At 33.8% G+C, this 20843-nt stretch overlaps 1 protein-coding gene across 1 annotated transcript in view; it reads right to left on the reverse strand.

The window, feature by feature from the left end:
• STK31 (serine/threonine kinase 31) overlaps positions 1–20843 on the reverse strand; it is a 130286-nt gene that overhangs the window by 35357 nt on the left and 74086 nt on the right. Inside the window, exons 15-22 of the mRNA XM_058296877.2 lie at positions 19954–20085; positions 18459–18560; positions 17099–17179; positions 13132–13257; positions 4775–4900; positions 4525–4611; positions 3708–3857; positions 1315–1437 (exon numbers count right to left, since the gene is read on the reverse strand). Of these exons, the coding sequence (XP_058152860.1) occupies positions 1315–1437; positions 3708–3857; positions 4525–4611; positions 4775–4900; positions 13132–13257; positions 17099–17179; positions 18459–18560; positions 19954–20085 (927 nt within the window). The remainder of the gene's footprint in view (positions 1–1314; positions 1438–3707; positions 3858–4524; positions 4612–4774; positions 4901–13131; positions 13258–17098; positions 17180–18458; positions 18561–19953; positions 20086–20843) is intronic.

A 20843-nucleotide genomic window follows, 5' to 3' on the forward strand; every position in this document is an offset into this window, starting at 1 on the left:
TATAACAAATGTTCCACAACAATGTAATATGCTGGTCAAGGAGTATTGTATGGGAATTCCGCACATTGTGCATGATTGTTTTTTAAGTAAACAACTTTGCTAATATATATATATATATAAAACCCACAATGAGATAACGTTTCACACCAACCAGAATGTGTATTATTTTTTTAAAAAGACAATAACTAATACTGGTGAGGATGAAAAGAAATAGTAACCCTTGTACATTGTTGGTGGGAATATTAATGGTGCAACCACAATAGAAAACAGTTTGGCAGTTTCTCAGAAATATAAGTATAGAATTGCAATTCCACTCGTAGGTATATACCCAAAACAACTGCAAGCAGAACACAGACAGATATTTATACACCAGTGTTCAAAGCAGCATTATATATATTAGCCAAAAAATGGACACAACCCAAGTGCCCATCAACAGATGAATAAACAAAACATGGTATGTACTTATTATTAAGCCATACAAAGAAGTGAAGCATCAAAACATTCTAATACATGTATGACCTTGAAGACATCATGTCGAGTGAAGTAAGTCAGATACAAAGGACAAATATTGTGCATTTCATGTGCATTCTTTAGAATAAGCAAATTCAAAGAGACAGAAAGTATAATAGTGGTTACCAGGGGTCAAAGAAGTGGAGGAATGGGAATTTATTGCTGAGTATAAGTTTTGGTTTGGGACAATGAAAATAGTCTAGAAATAGGTAAGTGATAAAAATTACACAGTGCTGTCAATTTATTTAATGTTAAAGAATTATTCTCTAAAAATGGTTAAAACAATTTTTAGTTACGTATATTTTACCACAATTAAAAATTATTTTAAAAATTATTTTTAAAACAGACAAGTGTCATATTTGGCTGAGGGCCTTATCTGTGGAACCCAGCTCTACACTGTCATCAATATTTGGAATTATCAATTTGGCCAATCTGGTGAATAAAATGGAATCTCACAGTGGTTTCAATTTGTTCTCATTAATTGCAAATGAGATTAATCATCTATTCATATTTATATGGCCCATTCATATTTCTTCTATAAAATGTTTGTTCAGTTTTGCCCATTTTTCTACTGAGCTGTTTGTCTTTGTTCTTATGGATTTTGAGTTTATTATATGTTCTAGATAATCAATCTTTTGTTGATTATATGTGTGGCTCATTTCTTCTCCCCTCCCCACCAAAAAAAAACTTAACAGAAATCGTAATTTTCGACTACAAATCAACCAAAGGAAAACCACTTTAATCATCATTTTACATACCAAAATATGTATTTTTGATCTACTTCGAGTTTTAAAAATAACATACCCATAATAAAAGGCAGCCATAAGCATACAAGTCTGAACTTGGAGAAGCAGATTTTCCCATTTTCAATTCAGGTGATGTCAAACTCAAGTCACCAACCATCATGTTCACTGAGGTGCGCTGATTCTACAAAAACAGTATGCTAAACATTTTAGAGGTAACATAGTTGAGTTTGCTTTCTGTGAAGTATTCTGCATTCAATCAAAAAAAAAAAGTTCATTTCAAAATATTTTATTCCCTCGCATTCAAACATTTGTAACTAAATTTCTGCTATTCTAAATTGCTCTTAAGTAACATCTCATGAAATTAATATTGAGGCTTTTGTTATATTCACACTGTAGACTGGGGTAGATTCACAACTAAGAACAACTGATTATTTGACTAAGTTATTGGTACTCATTTTTTTTTAAAAAAAGTTCCTAAGGGCAAACAGCTGTACTACTCTCTAATTCTGAGTGATAAAATTTCAAAAGATTAAATAATTTAAAAAACAGAAATTCTACAAAGTACTGCCCTTCCTTATTGACCCTGTTCTGAGCATACCATTTCTAGTGTGAAAAAGAATCATCAGTAACAAGAATATGAACCCTAGATTCAGACAGAACTAGGCTGTAATTCCCACTCCCCTACTTACTTGCTCTGTGAGCTTAGGTTTTAACCTTTTTGAGCCTAAATTAATTTGTAAAATGGAAATAATATATCTATCTTACAGAGTTATTGTAAAAAAAAGGCAATTAGCACAATGCTGAGCACACAGAACATATTAGTAACTGTTGAACTATCTATTTTCCACCTTGACTCTTGTCTTAAAATGTGGTCCACAGACCAGCAGCATGAGATTCACATGGGAGCTTCTTAGAAATGCAAAATCTTTATCCCAGAAATGCTGAATAAAAATTTGTATTTTAACAAGATCCCCAGATGACTTATATGCACTTTAAAGTTTGAAAAGCAACTATCAAGATTACAGACTACTTTTCAACTTTCTCTTCCTTATTAATTCTTCAATCTGAAAGTGGTATGAAAAACTGAGCAAAAGATGAGTTTAATCAGTATTTCAGATAAATACTTTTAATTGAAGAGTAAAACAATTTGGGGGATAAGAACTGACAAACCAGCACAAAGGAGGTATAATAATGCTTGGAGTAGTAATGATATGTGTAGCTGTGAAAATGGTATTGCCAAAAGGTAAACTAACCAGGATTCCTAGAAGTTAAGGACCTTTTAAAACTCATATTTTAGTTACATTGCTTAGAATGTCACCTTAATTTTCAGATAAAGTAATATGATAAAAATAAAAATTATAGCAAATCTACTCTTCATATAAATCCTGCATGACCCAATATTTGATCATGGTCTTACATTTTAATTTTCTCACCTTTTTAAGCTGCCATAATGAAAACCATGTGATTTTATATACATAGGTGACATTACCCAATGACTTAGAGATGACCAAAGTATAAAGTATTATGACATATCTTAGTGAAAAGGGAATTGCTCAGACAAGAACAAGTGTTAGCCAGGATGTGGAAAAATTGGAATCCTAATAATATTGCTGAAGGGAATATAAAATGGTACACCATCTTTAAGAAAGCAGTTTGGCAGTTCCTCAAAAAGTGAAACACAGAATTACTGTAAGACCTAGAAATTCCACTCACAGGTATATATCCAAGAAAAATGAAAATGTATGTCCAGACAAAAGCCTGTACATGAATGCTCCTGGAAATATTATTCATGATAAACAAAAAGCACAACTTTTGGTTGCACTTTAGGTCTATCAACTAATGAATAAAGAAAATGTGGTATACCCATACAATGAAATAATATTCTGCTGTGGTATTTAATAAAAACCACAATATTAAAAAATAAATCACATGTTCTTTAATTGTCTGATCTTTGCTAGTTCTACAAACTGCCAGTTCTGAGGTAATGGCACCACATTAAGAGCCATTTTAATTTAACCAGCACTCAACACTAAGTGCCCATCATTAAGCAAATAATAGCAAAGTATGTATTTCTCAATTTAATCCATTTTAGGGGGCATCAGTAGAGGAGGGTTAGAAACAGCTACATAGTTTTACTTGGATATTTCCTAAAAATTTCTTGATGATGCAAAACAATTAATTAATTATTAATGTTGACATGCCATTGAATATAATGCTAGGTTAGCTTCTCAGATTTAACTATTTTAAAACATACACTGGAAAAATTTAGAAACTCTTATTGCAGCATCTAGCTGATATCAGGTAATTGCTTATACCACATGACACACCTTAACTGAAGGCAAAAACCCTATAACAGATTACACTTATACTTCTACCTATACTTATCATGTGTAAGTGCCTAACAATACTAAATGAAGTCTAAAACCTATTTGTAAAACCACAATATTTTACCACAGATTTGGTGAAGTCAAAATCTCCAACAATTCCTTGTTCACGATTTAAAGCAAATACATTGTTCTGATGAAGTGATCCATGAATTATGTCAGCCTTATGTAATGTATGCAGTCCCTGGGCAACACCTTTCATGACCTTTAAGGTCTCCTATAGGTCAGTACACACAAAAGAAAATAGGAAATAAGCAAATGATGCTAATACGTGAACTTTCTCTCTAATTAAAACCCTGTTGCACAAGTGAGTAAAGCGTCCTCCACAAACGAACTTTTAATAAGAAAAATAAGTAAAGGCCAGATGAAGCCCTGATTATGCAACTAATGCTATCATATTTATATTCTACTATTTCTAAGAAGACTTAAATTGAAAAATAATGGTCATGTACATTATCTAGAAAAACGACTGAAGTAATGTTACTATAGTTAGGAAGAATCAGGCCTCTTTTATTTCTATTACTAATTCTAAATTTACAAAGGTAAAAACTAAAGCTGCCACTTAAGCACCAGGTAACCAGACAATATATAAACAGCAGAGCTTAATATTTATAAATATGGCCTTTGGAACCAGAGAAATCTAAATTCTAGTTCCAACTCTGCTTCTGGCTGAGGGTCTCCGTGCAAGTCTGAATGTCCTCTAAGCTTCATTATTCTAATCTGTAAAATGGAATAACTCTGTCACAGGATTGATCTGGCCATTAAATAGGATAATGCAAGTCAAAAATATTTTAAAGCTTATAGCCTGTATAGTAAGCTCACAATTAATATTAGATTTTATTTTCTAATTTAATACATTCACGAAAATAGTGTTTTTTACTTACTTCTGAAGTTAAAGGTATACTGGCTTGAATAGCACTCAGGTTTGCCCTAGGATAATATGGGACCATCAGATAAGCCATAGGATCAGACTAAGAAGCAAAAGAGATCAATATAGAATGTGACTGAAAGTGAAAAATTCATTTAGTATATAATGATTCTATAAGATACTGTTTAGTTACTGCACTAAAACTTGGTGCTAAAACTTACTCTAAATAAAATGTTTCTGGCAAGTGATTAAAAAAAGAACTTTACCTTGCATAAAAATAAGAATATCAATGGTAGTAACCCAGACTCTTCTTTATCTTCTCTCCAAGCTCTGTGATAAGCAGCTGCTCTCTGAATCACCCTGGCTTCTGTGTCAACATCCACTGAATAGCCCTTGTACCAAAAGAAGAGGCATAGGTAATTTCAAGATAAAAAATTCCAATCTAATTATATATAATTACAACTTAAGCATACTAAATTATTTTATATAAGCTAAATTACATCTAACAATATAAGCTAAGCTACATTTAACTTCATATAAGCTAAATTACATCTAATTTTATTTTTGAATTTTAGAAGTATCTCTTCTATCTGCTTTAAATGCTATAAATTAGAAAGTAAAGAAAAATTTTACCTTATTAAACATTCTAGTAAGTATAGCCACTAAAGCCAAATGAATTATCCCGTATTCATTATTAACAGTTTCCCACCTCAATAAAGAAAGGAAATTAAGGAGTAGAAGACAGTTGACAAAGGAACTGATATGTGAAAGAGAAAATTAAGAAAAGCCAGAACTTTAAAAAGCTATTTATTTGGTGGTGATGCTAGCACATTTTGATTGTAATTAACAGTACTGAATTACATGTGTGAATGTAATTAAAAGGGGAAATTTTAAGTCTCAGACGTGTTAGAATAAAAGTTAAAAGAGAAAACATAGGACTGTACAATAAGGGGAGCAGGGGATGGCTAACCCCAGAAATTCTCAAACCTGGCTGCACATCAGAATCATGTAGGCTTCTGGGAAGATGGCAGACCAGAAAGATATGGGATTTTCTTCTCTCCCAGAAAAATAGCCAGAGTACAGGCAGAAATGGTCTGGGAAAAAAATCTTCTAGGTTTTATGATACCAGGGAAAGGTTGGACACAGCCCTGAAGAGATGGGGGCAAAGGAAAAGAATCTCGACAGCAAAACTATGGGTTAAAGCTGCAAATACAGCTGTGGGCACCCTCCCCCACCCTTTAGACACTTTTGAATTCTCAGGCTTCAGGGATGGTGGCTACAGACAAAGATGGCCCCAGAGATCCACCTATCCAGGAAACGGGAGAAAGAGGGACAGAGCCTAAGGCTTTTGACCCACAAGTTTGGCCTGCTGTGTCCCAGCAGTCCTTCCAGGCCAGGTGGGGCTGCACCATTGTTTGCCTTGGAAGCCAGCTTGGAACTAAAGAGATCCAGGACTAAAGAGATCTCCTCATTCTCTCAATCTCCCTCACAGCAGGGCTGATTGTTGACACAGTGGGGAGTGAAATTATTTCCTAATGGAAAAAGAAGAAGGGTGCCAGCAAAGAAAGTTTGAAATATGAGGCTCTAAGCCTCCAGGCAGGAATCTGTCTCATTGATCTGGTCTCTGTTGCAGTAAATACACTCCAACCAGGCACTGAACTGAGAAGGCTGCCAAAGAGCAACATCTGTTGGCAGAAGGAAGTGCAGGTGAGGAAATTAAAAATAAATGAGAGGCTTTTTCTGGCCTTTACAACCTCCCTCCCCAAGGCCCTGGGAAGCAGGTCTGCAACACATTACAGGGTGCAGAGGCCAGAATTTGAACAATTAATGGGGACAATCCTAAAGACCAGAACAGGATGAACCAAGAATCAAAGAACAGTTATAACACACAGACTCCTGTCACTCGCCCCTGTTAAAGAGAGAAATTGAAGATCTGAGTAAATTCACCATCTTAATCAGATTCCTATGAGCTACACTAAGAAAACAGCACAAAACACAACAACACATGTGTCATGGCAGGTCCAGAAGGAGAAGAAAAGGGAAAAGGGGCAGAAAGGGTATTTGAGGAAATAATAGCTGAAAATTTCCCAACTCTCATGAAAGAAATGAACTTACATGTCCAAATAGTCCAATATACCCCAATCAGAATGTGAATACACCTACTTCAAGACATATACTACTCAGAATGTCAAACATCAAAGATAAAGACAAAATCTGAGAACAGCAAGGGAAAAGCAAACCATCACATACAAGGGATACCCAGTAAGACTTAGTGCAGATTTCTCATCTGAAACCATGGAGGTGAGAAAACAGTGGTATGATACAATTAGGATACTGAAAGAGAAAAACTGCCAGCCAAGAATTCTTTATCTAGCAAAACTGCCCTTCAAATATGAAGGTGACTTTAAAATATTCACAAACACAAACAGAAAATAAGAACATTCATAAACAAGAACCCACCTTTGCAGGAAAGAAAAAGACAGGAGAGAGGGGCTTGGAGGAAGAGGATAGAAGAAAGAATAGCAGAAAGGATAATCGAAAGAGTAAAATAAAGGCGAATTAAGATTTGACATACAAAAACTAAAGAATAAAATGGTGGAAGTAAATAATGCATTCACAGTAATATCATTGAATATGAATGGATTAAACTCCCAAATCAAAAGATAAAGCCCAGCAGAATGGATTAAAAAAAAACATGAGACATCCATATGCCACCTACAGGAGACTCCTTAGACCCAAAGATACAAACCAGCTGAAAGTGAAATGTTGGAAAAAGATACTCCATGAAAACAGTAACCAAAAAAGAACAAGAGTAGCTATACAAATATTGGTGAAAAAAATAGACATTAAATGCAAAAAAAGTTATAAGAGATACAGAAGGCCAATATATATTAATAAAAGGGACAATCCACCAGGAAGATATAATAGTCATAAATATCTATGGACCTAACCAGGGTGCCCAAAAATTCATGAGGCAAATGTTGGCAAAACTGAAGGCAGAATTAGACATCTCTAAAATAGTTGCAGACTTTAACACACATCATTAGACAGAACAACTAGACAGAAGATCAACAAGGAAACAGAAAACTTGAACAATATGATAAACTAGTTAGACCTAACTATATAGAATGTTGCACCCAAATTCAGTGGTTTATAAAATCTTCTCAAATGCTCATGGTTCTTTCTCCAGGACAGACCACGTTAGGTCACAATGCAAGTCTCAATAAATATAAATTGATTTACAGATTCAGTCTTTTTATGAATAAAATAATATAAAGCACCTTCTCAGATCACAATGGAATGAAAATGGAAATCAATAATAGATAGGAATAGGGGGGTGGGGGGTACATGGGGACCTCATATTTTTTTAATGTAATATTTTTAAAAATGAATTTAAAAAAATAAAGGTTTATCTTTTCAAAAATAATAATAATAATAGAGAGAAACAAGGTAAATTCACAAATGTGTAGAGGCTAAACAACATACTCCTAAATAATCTGTGGATCAAAGAGGAAATTGTAAATGAAATTAGTAAATATATTGAGACAAATGAAAACAACAACACAACTTACCAAAACTTACGGGTACAGTGAAGACAGTCCTGAGAGGGAAATATATAGCCCTAAATGCCTATATTTAAAAAGGTAAGCTAAAATCAAAGATGTAATTGAATACCTGAAAAAAAACAAAAAAGAACCAGAAACCATTCCCAAAGCAAGCAGAAGGAAAGAAATAACAAAGATAAGATCAGAAATAAATGAAATTGAGAACAAAAAAAAAGAATAGAGAAAATCAACAAAATCAAAGCTGGTACTTTGAGAAGATCAATAAAATTGAAAATCTTCCAGCTAGACTAACAAAGAAAAAAAGAGAAGATGCAAATAAACAAAATCAGAAATGAAAGGAGAGAAGTTACAACTGACCCCACAGAAATAAAAATAATGAGGTTATTATGAGAAACTGTATGCCAACAAACTAGACAACCTAGATGAAATGGACAAATTCCTAGAAATGCACAAAAAAACCTACACTCACACTCCAAAAAAGAATAAACCAGCCACATTTAAAGAGATTGAATCAGTCACCAAAAAGCTCCCAAAAAAGGAAAGTCCAGACCAGATGGCTTCACAGGTGAGTTCTACTAAGCATTTCAAGAAGAATTACACCAATCCTTTTTAAACTCTTCCAAGAAATATAAAAGGAGGGAAAATTACCCAATACATTTTTTGAAGCCAGTATCGCCCTAATACCAAAGCCAGTAAAGACACTGCAAGAAAAGAAAATTACAGACCAATCCCTCCAATAAACATAGATGCAAAAATTCTCAACAAATTACCTGGTATGCAAGGCTGGTTCAACATAAGAAAATCAACTGACGTAATACACGGCATTAACAAATTAAAGGGAAAAACCACATGACCATATCAATCAATGCAGAAAACGCATTCAACAAAATCTAGCACCCTTTCTTGATAAAAACAATTTGAAATATAGGAATAGAAGGAATATTCTTCAATATAATAGAAGGGCTTTCTGCAGCTGCAGGTTTGCTGACATCAGACCTTGTCCCCACCCCTTCCTGGACCCCTAGAAGTCCCTCAGTAAAATGGCTTGACCCTAAAAAATATATATATATATATTTAGGCATGTATGAAAAACCCACAGCCAACATCATATTCAATGTGGAAAGGCTGAAAGCTTTCCAAGTCCCTCAATAAAATGGCTTGACCCTAAAATATATATATATATATATATACATATATATATATATATAAAGGCATGTATGAAAAACCTACAGCCAATATCATATTCAATGTGGAAAGGTTGAAAGCTTTCCAAGATCAGGAATAAAATAAGGATACCCATTGTCATCATTCTTATTCAACACTGCACTGGAAGTTCTACCTAGAGCAACCAGACACGAAAATAAATAAATAAATTAATTAATTCAATGGCATCCAAACAGGAAAAGGAGAAATAAAACTCTATTTGCGGATGATAGGATCATATATTTAGAAAATTCTAAAATGTCTATGACAAAGTGACTTGAACTAATAAAAAATTCAGCAAAGTGGCAGGATATAAGATCAACATGCAAAAACAATAATGTTTCTCTACATTAATAATGAACAATCCAAGGAGAAAATGAGGAGCAAAATGGAATGAGGAGCAAAATGGAATGAGGAGCAAATTTCCATTTATAATAGCAATAAAAAGACTCAAATACACTGGAATCAATTTAACCAAAGAAGTAAAGGACCTATATGCAGAAAACTACAAAACAATGCTGAAAGAAATTTTTTAAAAAGATCTAAACTAATGGAAAGATATTCCATGGTCATGGACTGGAAGACTAAATATGATTAAGATGTCAATCCTACCCAAATTGATTTACAGATTCAAGGCAATACCAACCAAAATTCCAACAGCCTACTTTACAGAAACAGAAGAGGCAATTACCAAATCATTTGTAAGGAAAAGTACACCTGAATAGCCAAAAGCATTCTAAAAAATAAGAGCAACATGGAAGGAATTTTACTACTTGAACTTGAAATATTTTACAAAGCTACAGTGGTCAAAATAGCATGGTATTGGCATAAAGACAGATCAGTGGAATAGAATTGGTAATCCAGAAATAAACCCTCAACTTTACAGTTAACTGGTTTTCAACAAATCTACCAAAATCATGTTAACAGGACAAAATAGCCTCTTCAACAAATGGCGCTGGGAGAACTGGATATCCATAACCAAAAGAATGAAGGAGGGCCCCTATCTCACTTCCCATACAAGAATCAAATCCAAATGGATCAAAGACCTAAATGTAAAAGCCAGAACCATAGAACTACTAGGAGAAAATTTAGGGAAACATCTTAAAGGCCTTGTGGTAGGTGTTGGTTTCTTAGACCTTATATCAAAGCACAAGCAACAAAAGAAAAAACAGATAAATGGGACCTCCTCAAAATTAATACTTCTGCTCAAAAGATTTTGTCAAAAGGGTGAAAAGGCAGCCAACTCAATGGGAGAAAATATTTGGAAATCACGTATCTGATAAGGGTTTAATATCAATGTTATATAGGGAGATACTACAACTCAAGAATAAAAAGACAAACGGCCTGATTTAAAAATGGGCAAGACTTGAATAAGACATTTCTCCAAAGAAGAAATACAAATGGAAAAAAAACACATGAAAAAGTGTTCAATGTCACTAGCTATTAGGGAAATGCAAATCAAAACTACAGTGAGATATCATTTCACACCTATATAGAACAGCCACTATTAAAAAGAGAAACTACACATGCTGGAAATATAGGAACCCTTATTCACTATTGGTGGGAATGTAAAACAGTACAGCCACTGTGGAGGACTGTTTGGCAGTTCCTAAGAAAGTTGAATATAGACTTGGCATGTGACCTGGCAATACCACTACTGGGTGTATACCCAGAAGAAGTGAGAGCAGTGACTAGAACAGACATCTGCACACTGATGTTCATAGTGGCATTACTATTTCCAAAGAATGGAAACAACTCAGGTGTATCAACGGATACACAATTTGTATATCCATTCACAATTTGTAAACACATGATGGGATATTATGCAACTGTAAGTCATAAATCATATGACAACATGGATGAACCTGGAGGACATTATTTGAGCCAAGCAAACCAGAAACAAAAGGACAACAAATACAACATGATTGTGCTACTATGAACTAAATATATTGTGTAAACCCATGTAGTTATTAACTTGAATATGGGTCACCAGAAAATAAAATGAAGTTAGAGAATGGAAAGCTGTAGGTTACTTGTGAAGAACTGGTAAAAAGGATATTTGTTAATCTTTGGAAATGAATAGAAAAGGAGAAAGCCCAACATAATGTCTGTAACTAGCAGTACTATTATGTGGGTATGAAAGGGGTTTAAAGGGAAAATCAAAGGTCATGTGTATTACTAAAAGGAAAGATAAAAAATGTAACATGGACGTGTATAGCAGAGTAAAACCACATATGAAATATGAAAACGGTAAAACTGAATATATAAGACTTTTTCTTTGAAATTGATCGAATACATGTTAACACTACAAGATGTTAATATACCAAAAAAAACCACATTATACTAAGTGAAAGAAACCAGACACAAAGTACTACATATTGTATGATTCCCTTTATATAAAATGTAAATATAAATCAATTTATAAAGATGAAGTAAGATCAGTAGTTATGTAGGTCTGGGGAAGGACTGCTAAGGGGTGTAGAGTTTTTCTATTTGGAGTAATAAAATTGTTCTAAAATTTTTGCAGTGATGAATGCACAACATTGTGATTATACTAAAAGCCATTGATTATACATTTTGGATAGATTTTATAGTATATGAATATATCTCAATAAAACAGCTTAATACATAAATACTTGTGCAATAACCAAAAATAGCAGTTATATACAGCATGAGAAGCAATAAGAGATCAAGGGGTAAAGAATTTTCTAGTTAGTTTGGTTTTTATTATTGTTACTGAAATAATGAAAATGTTCTGATGACTGAAGTATTAAATGCACAATTATGTAATTATACCAAATACAACTGACTGTACACTTTGGATGAACTGTATGCTTTATTAATATGTATCAATGAAATCGATTTGTTAAAAAAAAAACCACAGCCAAACTCAGGTAGCACCAGATGAGGCAAAAAAAAAAAGAGAGAGAGAGAGAAAGGAAAAATGGAAGAAAAAAAAATAAAAAAGAATCACTTAGGGAGTTTTAAATGTTCTGATGCCCAAGATCCATGCTCAGAGATTTTTATTCAATTGGTCTGGGATAGGGCCCCCGCAATGGTATTTTGTAAATGATGAGGATCAAGATATACTGTCCTAACTTATAAATCATAGAGCAAAGCTGGTATGCCTCCAATCCCTTTGTAATACTCATGTCTGAATTAATTTACCTGAGGGGGAGAAGGGTGGGAATGGAAAAAAAGTTAAATGAAACCTAAAGAGATTTTCTGGGCAACACTTCCCTTTCTCTCCCCTCAATTCTTTGACTCCATGCTCAAAGAAGAGAGTTTTGGGAAGACTGATTTTCAGATTGGGGATGGGAAACTCAAGATGCCCATGGGCCCAGGCAAACAAGACAGTGGGGGTGGGGGGGAATGGGCATTACGTAGGATTATGGCAACTGCAGCCCACAGTCTACTAGTTGGCTCTGACCTAACACTGGCATGCAGTTATTCAAGTTCACTGTCCCCAGACAAGTTAATCTTACCAAAAAAAAAAAAAAAAAAGCCAAAAACACAATTTTACTTGAAATTTTACCAAAAACAAAAATCTCTGAAGTGTGCACATGAAAAGTGGTTAAAATGGAAATTCTGTTATACACATGTTGCCATAATAAGTTTTTTTTAAATAGTCATACCAGAAAAAGTAAACCAGCCAATAAACCAGCTTATAATTCTACATATAGTAGAACAAAAGGAGACAGAAATTTAAAAAGATACATGTCTGTGGGGGGAAAAGCTATTGGTTAGAATGTTTACCCTAAAAACGAAAGCAAATACAGCTATTAAATACATTTTACTTAGGAAAATGAGGCAAACTGTTTAATCTCCCACAAGTTAAAAGAATGTAAACTTACCTTTAAAAGAATCATTTGCCCATTAACTTCAGAACATACCAAAGGACGCTTGCTGCTGAGTTCCTTCATAGGCTCAGCATCCAGAAGATCCCGCTCCAAGCTCATAGTAAGAAGACCACCAGAGTTCTAGGCACAAGTTTTTATAACAGTTGACGAATCCAAACAACCCCAGCACTTTTAAATCAGCATAATTAGTTACATGCTATTAGAGGGATTGGACATCAACCCTACTGAAGAAAGCAATAAAATCACAATTTTTAAAGTTTTTTATTTTTTCTAGTTCCTAGCTCTTGAACCCCTCCCACTGAAAGTGTAAACACCATACATTTGATCACTGCTACAGTTCTAGAACAGATTCTGGAGAACAGCTCTGACTAACCAGACATGCTTTCCAAGGAACCCTGAAGTTTACTTGAAAAACCTCATATGTTTCCTAAAAATATTAAAATGACAAATAAAAAGGTAGTTGTAGGGTGGGAGTAAGAAACCTAAAAATTATTACTACTGTGAAGTAATTTTAACACTTCTGCCTCTGCTTTAAGTAGGGACCTCAAAAGTGAAAATAAGTGACCTTCATGTATCTTAATTCCCTTAGATATTTCTGCTGCCTGTTAAAGCAATAATTTTTCACTAAAACATAGTACTCAACATGTTAAATCAAGCTAAGTTTTTTTTTAAGATTTATCTCTCCCCACCCCCTCATTGTTTTGCACTTGCTGTGTCTGTTCCTCTTCTTTGTTTCTTTAGGAGGCACCAGGAACCATACCCAGGACCTCCGATGTGGGAGGGAGGTGCCTAACCGCTTAAACCACCTCTGTTCCCTGCTTTGATGTGTCTCTCATTATGTTTTTCTTCTTGTGTCTCTTGCTGAGTCATCTTGTTGTGTCAGCCTGCCACACCTGCCCGTCACATCAGCCCATGGTCTTCTTTAGGAGGCACGGGGAACCAAACCATGGAACTCCCATGTGGTAGGTTGGAGCCCAATCCCTTAAGCCATATCCGCTTCCCCAAGCTAAGTTTTAATGTGAGCCAGTTTTAATAAAAAGGGTTGCAGGATTATTGTTACATTTTTTTAAAGTATTGTCAGTATAATTAAGTAATCCACAATATATAATCAACCCAGAGAATGATTCCTAAACATACTTCATAGTTAAACATCTTAATATTATTACAGGATTCCACAGTCATAATTCAAGCTTTCTGTAATCTTCACAATAAAGTATTTGGCATACTAAAAAAAAAAAATTTTTTTCAAGTCCCCTATGGAACTATATATTCAATCACCCATCTGAAATGATAGTCTCTGTATTAGTCAGCCAAAGGGGCGCTGATGCAAAATACCAAAAATTGGTTGGTTTTTATAAAGGTATTTATTTGGGGTAGGAGCTTCCAGACACTAGGCCATAAAGCATAAGTTACTTTCCTCACCAAAGTCTATTTTCACATGTTGGAGCAAGATGACTGCCAATGTCTGTGAGGGTTCAGGCTTCCTGGGTTCCTCTGGGCTCAGCTCCTCTGTTTTCTCCACAAGGTCAGCTGTAGACTATCAGGTGAATGGCTCTGTCTCTCTCCCTGGGATTTCTCACGTGTCTAAGGAGCTGTCTCTATTCCTCAGTGTTCTTCTCCTGACTCAGGTCCTCTCTTCCTGGGGTTTACTTCTCCTTCCTCTGCATACTTACTTTCTGGGGCTCCAGCTTAAGACTTCAGCATCAAACTCCAATATCAGAAACCCTCAGCTCTGTCCTTTGTCATGCCTTTTATCTGTGGCATGCCTTGGTGGGTGGGAACTCAATGCCCTAATGACATGGCCCAATCAAAGCCCTAATCATAACTTAATCATGCCCAGGTACAGACCAGATTACAAACATAATCCAATATCTATTTTGGAATTCATAACCATATCAAACTGCCACAGTCTCTAAAGCCAGAATGAAATAACTCCCAAGAAAAAATCTACATTACATTAAAGTCTACTCTTGAAATATTTTACAGCTGTTAGTTAATTTAAGGGACTTTAATCTTACATATTTATGAGAATAAATTTACATATCTACATGACTATCCCTTTCTGTACTATATTTTAGCTGTTATTGTGGACTTAATGACAGTCTTAATATTTATCTATTCCCTCATCCCTACCCAACAATATAAAACACAGATCTAAAAAATTGTTCCCTGAGAGCCAGAATTCACCAATCTTGCTCTATATTGTCCCTCTAAAACACTGATCTCCCAGCCTTTGAAACCTGTCTGCTCTCTAGAAAAATATTCCTACCTCAACAATTTCACCTTAGCCAACTTTTCTAGAATTTTCTTGCAGCCTACTTAAACTTGTAAAATATATTCTGCTTGAATTCCTCATGGATAGCACTATCCTGCTTTTATACTAACTCATGGCACAGCAGTTAAAAATGCTTTACTTATCACATATCACTTACTTATCACTTCAAAAAGTAAACAACTATGATTCAAATATGTTAATAACTATAGTAATTTTCCTACACATGATTTTTCTGCCCCATTTATTTGAACTATAATTAGCACTATACCCATTAAATATGTCCCAGAGATTGAAATCTTCAGTCTCTTCACATGCTGGCAGAACTCTGAATCTCAGCAGAATGCAGCCAACATCTACTCTCTAGGTTCATCAGAATCACCCAGGGTAACTAACAAAATGACAATGATGCACAACACCCATCCCAAAAAACAGAGTATCTACAAATGCAAGCAAGACAGTTCTATCCACCTGCTCCATGGGATCTAAGCTCCCTCTCAATTGGAAGCAGAGTGGGTATCACCATCCCAAAATCCTCAAGATTAAGGAATCAAAAAACATAAGGGGGGAATGCAACTGTGGATCAAAATAGACATTATTATTCTAGTAATGGAAGAACCTATAACACTGATAGAAAGATGGTAGTCAACAGAGGTTCTGCAGGGAGGGAGAGGGAAGAATATGTGTAACATGGCATATTTTGGGGGACATTGGAATTGTTCTGCATGATATTGCAATGACAGATACAGACCATTACACATCTTGTCAAAACCTATAAAATTGTATGGTGCAAAGTGTGAACCATAATGTAAACTACAGACAATCGTTAATAGCAATGTTTCAATATTTGTTCATCAATTGTAACAAATGTACTAAACACTAGTTAATTTTTTAGTGTAGTACAATGTATATGGAAATTTCCTACAGGGGGAAATGTAAGAGAAAGAGGGGATGGGGTACATGGAAATCCCTTAGAGCTAACTATTCTGTAATCTAAAACTTCTTTAAAAATAAAGAAAAAAGTAGAAACACTTGGACATTGTTTTTTCATAACTTGCTACAAATGTTTCAAAGCAATGCAAGGTAATGGTAGGTAATGATGGTGAGGTGATGTGTGGGAGCCCTGTATGATGTTATGCATATTTGTTTTATAAGTTCACAACTTTTACTACACACTTATTGCTTATGTATGTTCACCTATGAATGATATACTTCAATAAATTTTTAATGAAAAGAACAAAACAAAGCAAAAAACAGCAATAGTCACTATTGCATCACTCTCTAATGGCATGTTCAAAAAGGTCAAAGTAAGATACAAATGTATTTAGTTTGAAATGTTATATGCCTTTGACCACTGGAATGATAAAGAATTGTTGTATTATATATATATGTGTGTATACATATAAAAAATAAACATCTATGATTCAAATAAGTGCCAGGCTTATATACTGAACAGGGAGGAAGGAAGGAGAAAACATAGGAAAACATGCAAAGTAGTATAAAAATAAAAATATGAACTATGCCACGATCAAAGACAGTCTTGAGGAAAAGTTCCAATAATAATGAGAAAATTATACCTAAGGAACATTTTTATAGTAAGGATATTATATACACTGACACACAATTTTAACACTGTCACTTTTCAACACTCTCTACAGAGTAGTAATTCTCAGTGGAACCACAACTTACCATAAATTTAAGTAATCCTATTTTAGGATGAAGCAGAGGCAGCTCAGGAAACCATTTCTGTACCAAGCTATGCAGTTTCTCCTAAGTTAAAAAATAAATATGTTTTTATTGAAGATCAATATATATTAAATTGTGAGAGGAAAAAATAACATATAGGCATCTGCCTTTTATCTAATAAAATACCTATTCACTGAATTTTGCCTTCTACTTCAAAAAATATCAAATGAAAACCTCAAGTGACTGCGAGGATCAAAACTACCACCTTAACAGAAAAAACTTAATTTCCAACTTTAGCTTTGCATATGTATATAAACACAAAATCATGCTTAAAGCTAAGGTCTATAGCTTACTTCCAAAGTAAAATGATAAAGTGTGATAATACATAACAATTTGAATCATAAAACTGTCATTGTTTCTGAAATACTAAGAACACAGCAGCCGTTTATTGGCTGTTACTCCATTTAGGATGAAATAAATCATACAAAACCTTGAGACAAAAATAAGTATATAGCTCTGTAAGAGTTACTTTATGGTAAAGTAAAAATTAAGGGTCCTTGCAAAAGAAAAGTCATTTATTACCTGTTTATTAAACAAGCCTTCTAGGAACTTGTTACATCACTGGGAGATAAGTATTTTATCCAGGGTTCATAGGTAAATAATAAGTTACACATAGATGAATTTGTTAAATCCAAACACCTAAAATTCATATTTTCATAGAATTTTTATTTGCAAAGTACTGTTTTTTAACTAAAATCTTTCCGATAACATTCCCAGGACATAAAATATAATATTCTTTCCAATTTTAGAGAGAAAATACACTAACTGATTCTTCCAAGGTCACAAACTTCATGGCAAAATGAAGACTTAAGATAGAACTTCCCCCAAAAACCAGGCATTTTATTTTGTTATAGTCTTTAATTTATCATGCCCCATTAATATTTTCATTGTAGCATTATCCTAAAATGATATTTATCTAGGACTTGATAAAGGAATATTAAACAGAATATTAAACAGAAAAAAGCAATATGTAAAAGTGTATTTGTGCTATAATCTCAATTTTTCTAAATACAAGCAGAAAGATTAAAAGGAAGTACGTCAAAAGCAATTACGCTGTTACCATTGAGAAGGAAAGTTAGAGGTGATGTTTTTTCTCCTATAATTTCTTTCTATAATTTCAAAATTTAGTACAATGGTCATGAATTATTTTGTCATCAGAGATTAATTTCTAAATTCATATAGCTATTACTATGCCAGTATAACATCTCTAGCCTTGTGATTATAGTCTACTTTATAAAATTGGTACTGAATTCAATTTATAGAATAAAAAGTAATTCAAAACTTCAAAGAATAAAATACTTACATATTCCTCCTGCTCATGATAAATTTCCTTAAAGACGCTATTGCGCAACTCAGTTATTTCTTGTTTCATTTTCTCAATTTCAGATCCATCATGATCATCAGACTTTAATCAGAAAGAAAAAATGATTTTATAAGCTTATTAAACTCAAACAAAATTTCCTAGTAAGAATTTATGCAACTTCTCTAGCAAATTGTTCTGTCTGACGTCTATGTATGCTCAGTACCCAGCATATAATATATCCTCATAACACTTGTTGAATTAATATAGATTAGTTATTCTAACACTGACTTTCCCAAAACCTACAAAAAGGAATTATAAAAATAAAGACACAATATCAACTGCATTAGCTTTTCCAATAGATTTTCTCCAAGATAAAGATGACCAACCGCCATCATAAAGTAAATGGAAGAATAGAAACAAGAAGATAATTAAATTCCCTGAAATTGTTTTCTACATGAGATTTGGTTAAAAAAAAAAAGTAAATGTGTGGCATGTCTACTAAAGGAAAGGCACTGTAGATATCACCAAGACTTCCTAAAATTCCAATGACAATAGGTAAGCTGCCTTAAAAGGTACATATACTTAAAAGTCAGATACATTTCACCAAAGTTGAAAAGTTAAACTAAAAAAGACCCAATTCCCCACAGCCCAGAGTAAGATAAAACTGGAAAAACCTTAAGTTATTAAATTAGTTCTGGAGCAATCACTATCCCATCCCACTTAAGTGATTTTTGGTGGGATTCTCATCTTAACTGTCTAGCTCACTAACTGAAGAAGGGAGATAATTCAAGTTGAATTAAGACATAGCTCCCTTTTGTATTTAAATTGAATCCTCAGAGGAACACATGAAATTGCCAGTTTAGTAACTTTCAAGTCTAAGGAAGGAAGTTAGTCCAGATTACAGAGTCCTAATTCATCCAGTTCTAATATCAAATAAAAACAACTTAAAACATGTAAGAAAAAATTATGTCCAGCCATAAAAAGAGAGTTAACAAAAGGCACACGGTCTTAAAAATACAGTATGACAAAATTCTACCTTTGGGGGCCATCACTCCATCATCTTGTATGTTACAGGCTTATATTATAATAAATATAATAATCCAGGCCAAAAGAGTTTTAGAAATTATTCTAACATGCCCATATTACTAAAAACCCAAGAATGCCATTTAAAATTATTTTAAAGAAAATTTAATAACACAGGAAAATGTTTACACTATTAATGTAATCACAAGTTTATTTACAAACACATAAAAAGATAAAGTATATAAAATGAATGAATAATGGTTCTCTTATTTTTAAAATCATATTTGGGGAACTGGTATAGCTCAGTGGTTGAGTGCCAACTTCCCACATATGAGGTCCTGGGTTCAATCCCTGGGCCCAGTACCTCAGGTGGGGCAGGGGGAGGGCGGAAAGTGTATTCATGCTTACTTTTACAAAGAAGAACCCAAGTAAGGGATACAGAGGACTCAGTAATAAGCAACTATTTCCTTACTTCTTCCAAATTATTCTTTTCAACCAATTTCCATCTCAGTTGAGCCTTTAAGCCTTTCAGGGTCTTCTTAATGGTCAGCAAGTGATCCACACTGGGGCTCTTATTTAACCATTCAGTAATCTGCTTCTTAAACTGAGAGAAAGAGTCACTGTAGTTTCAAACACATCAGGCAACAATACTGAAGAGTCACTTCCTGATCATTTGTTATTTCTCTATTATGATTCAACTAATATCTACTGAGTTCAGATTAAAATACTGATTCTACAAATTCTTCAAACTGATTTCTTAATTATCCAGTTATTGTATAGAAGAGTAACAGCTCCAGCAGTCAAAGTAACAAAGATAAAATAAATAATTCAAGCTCAGAAGTATAGTGGTAGGGATGTAAATAGGAATTGTTAGTGAGAATGTAAATTGAAATTATCTTGCCAAAAGCAGTTTCACAATATGTATCAAGTTTTAAGAATGTTCATTCCTTTTAACTGAGCAATTACAAATCTGGAATCTATCCTGATGAAATACACATAAAAAATTATGTACAAACATTACATAAATTCTATTTATGATAGAAAAAAATTGGAAGTGACCTTAACATCCAACCAGATGAAAGGTTAAATTATGTGTGCAGCCATGCAAGGATGGCGATTTAGCCACTCCAAATGACATTATATTATAGAAGAATCATATGGGAAAATGTTCATTTTATACCATTAAGTGAAGAAAATATTTTAAGTAGTTTACAAAACAGTGCAACACATGTAATATATATGTATACATAAAATCATTCAAAAAGGAAATACTTAAATAATAGTAACTAACTCTTAGGCTAAGGGATTAGACTAATAAAGGGAATTTTCTACAGTTACCTTGTAGAAAGAAAAAAAGGTTAT

The sequence above is a fragment of the Dasypus novemcinctus genome, chromosome 5, assembly GCF_030445035.2.
Source record: "Dasypus novemcinctus isolate mDasNov1 chromosome 5, mDasNov1.1.hap2, whole genome shotgun sequence".
NCBI classification, from domain to species: Eukaryota; Metazoa; Chordata; class Mammalia; order Cingulata; family Dasypodidae; genus Dasypus; species Dasypus novemcinctus.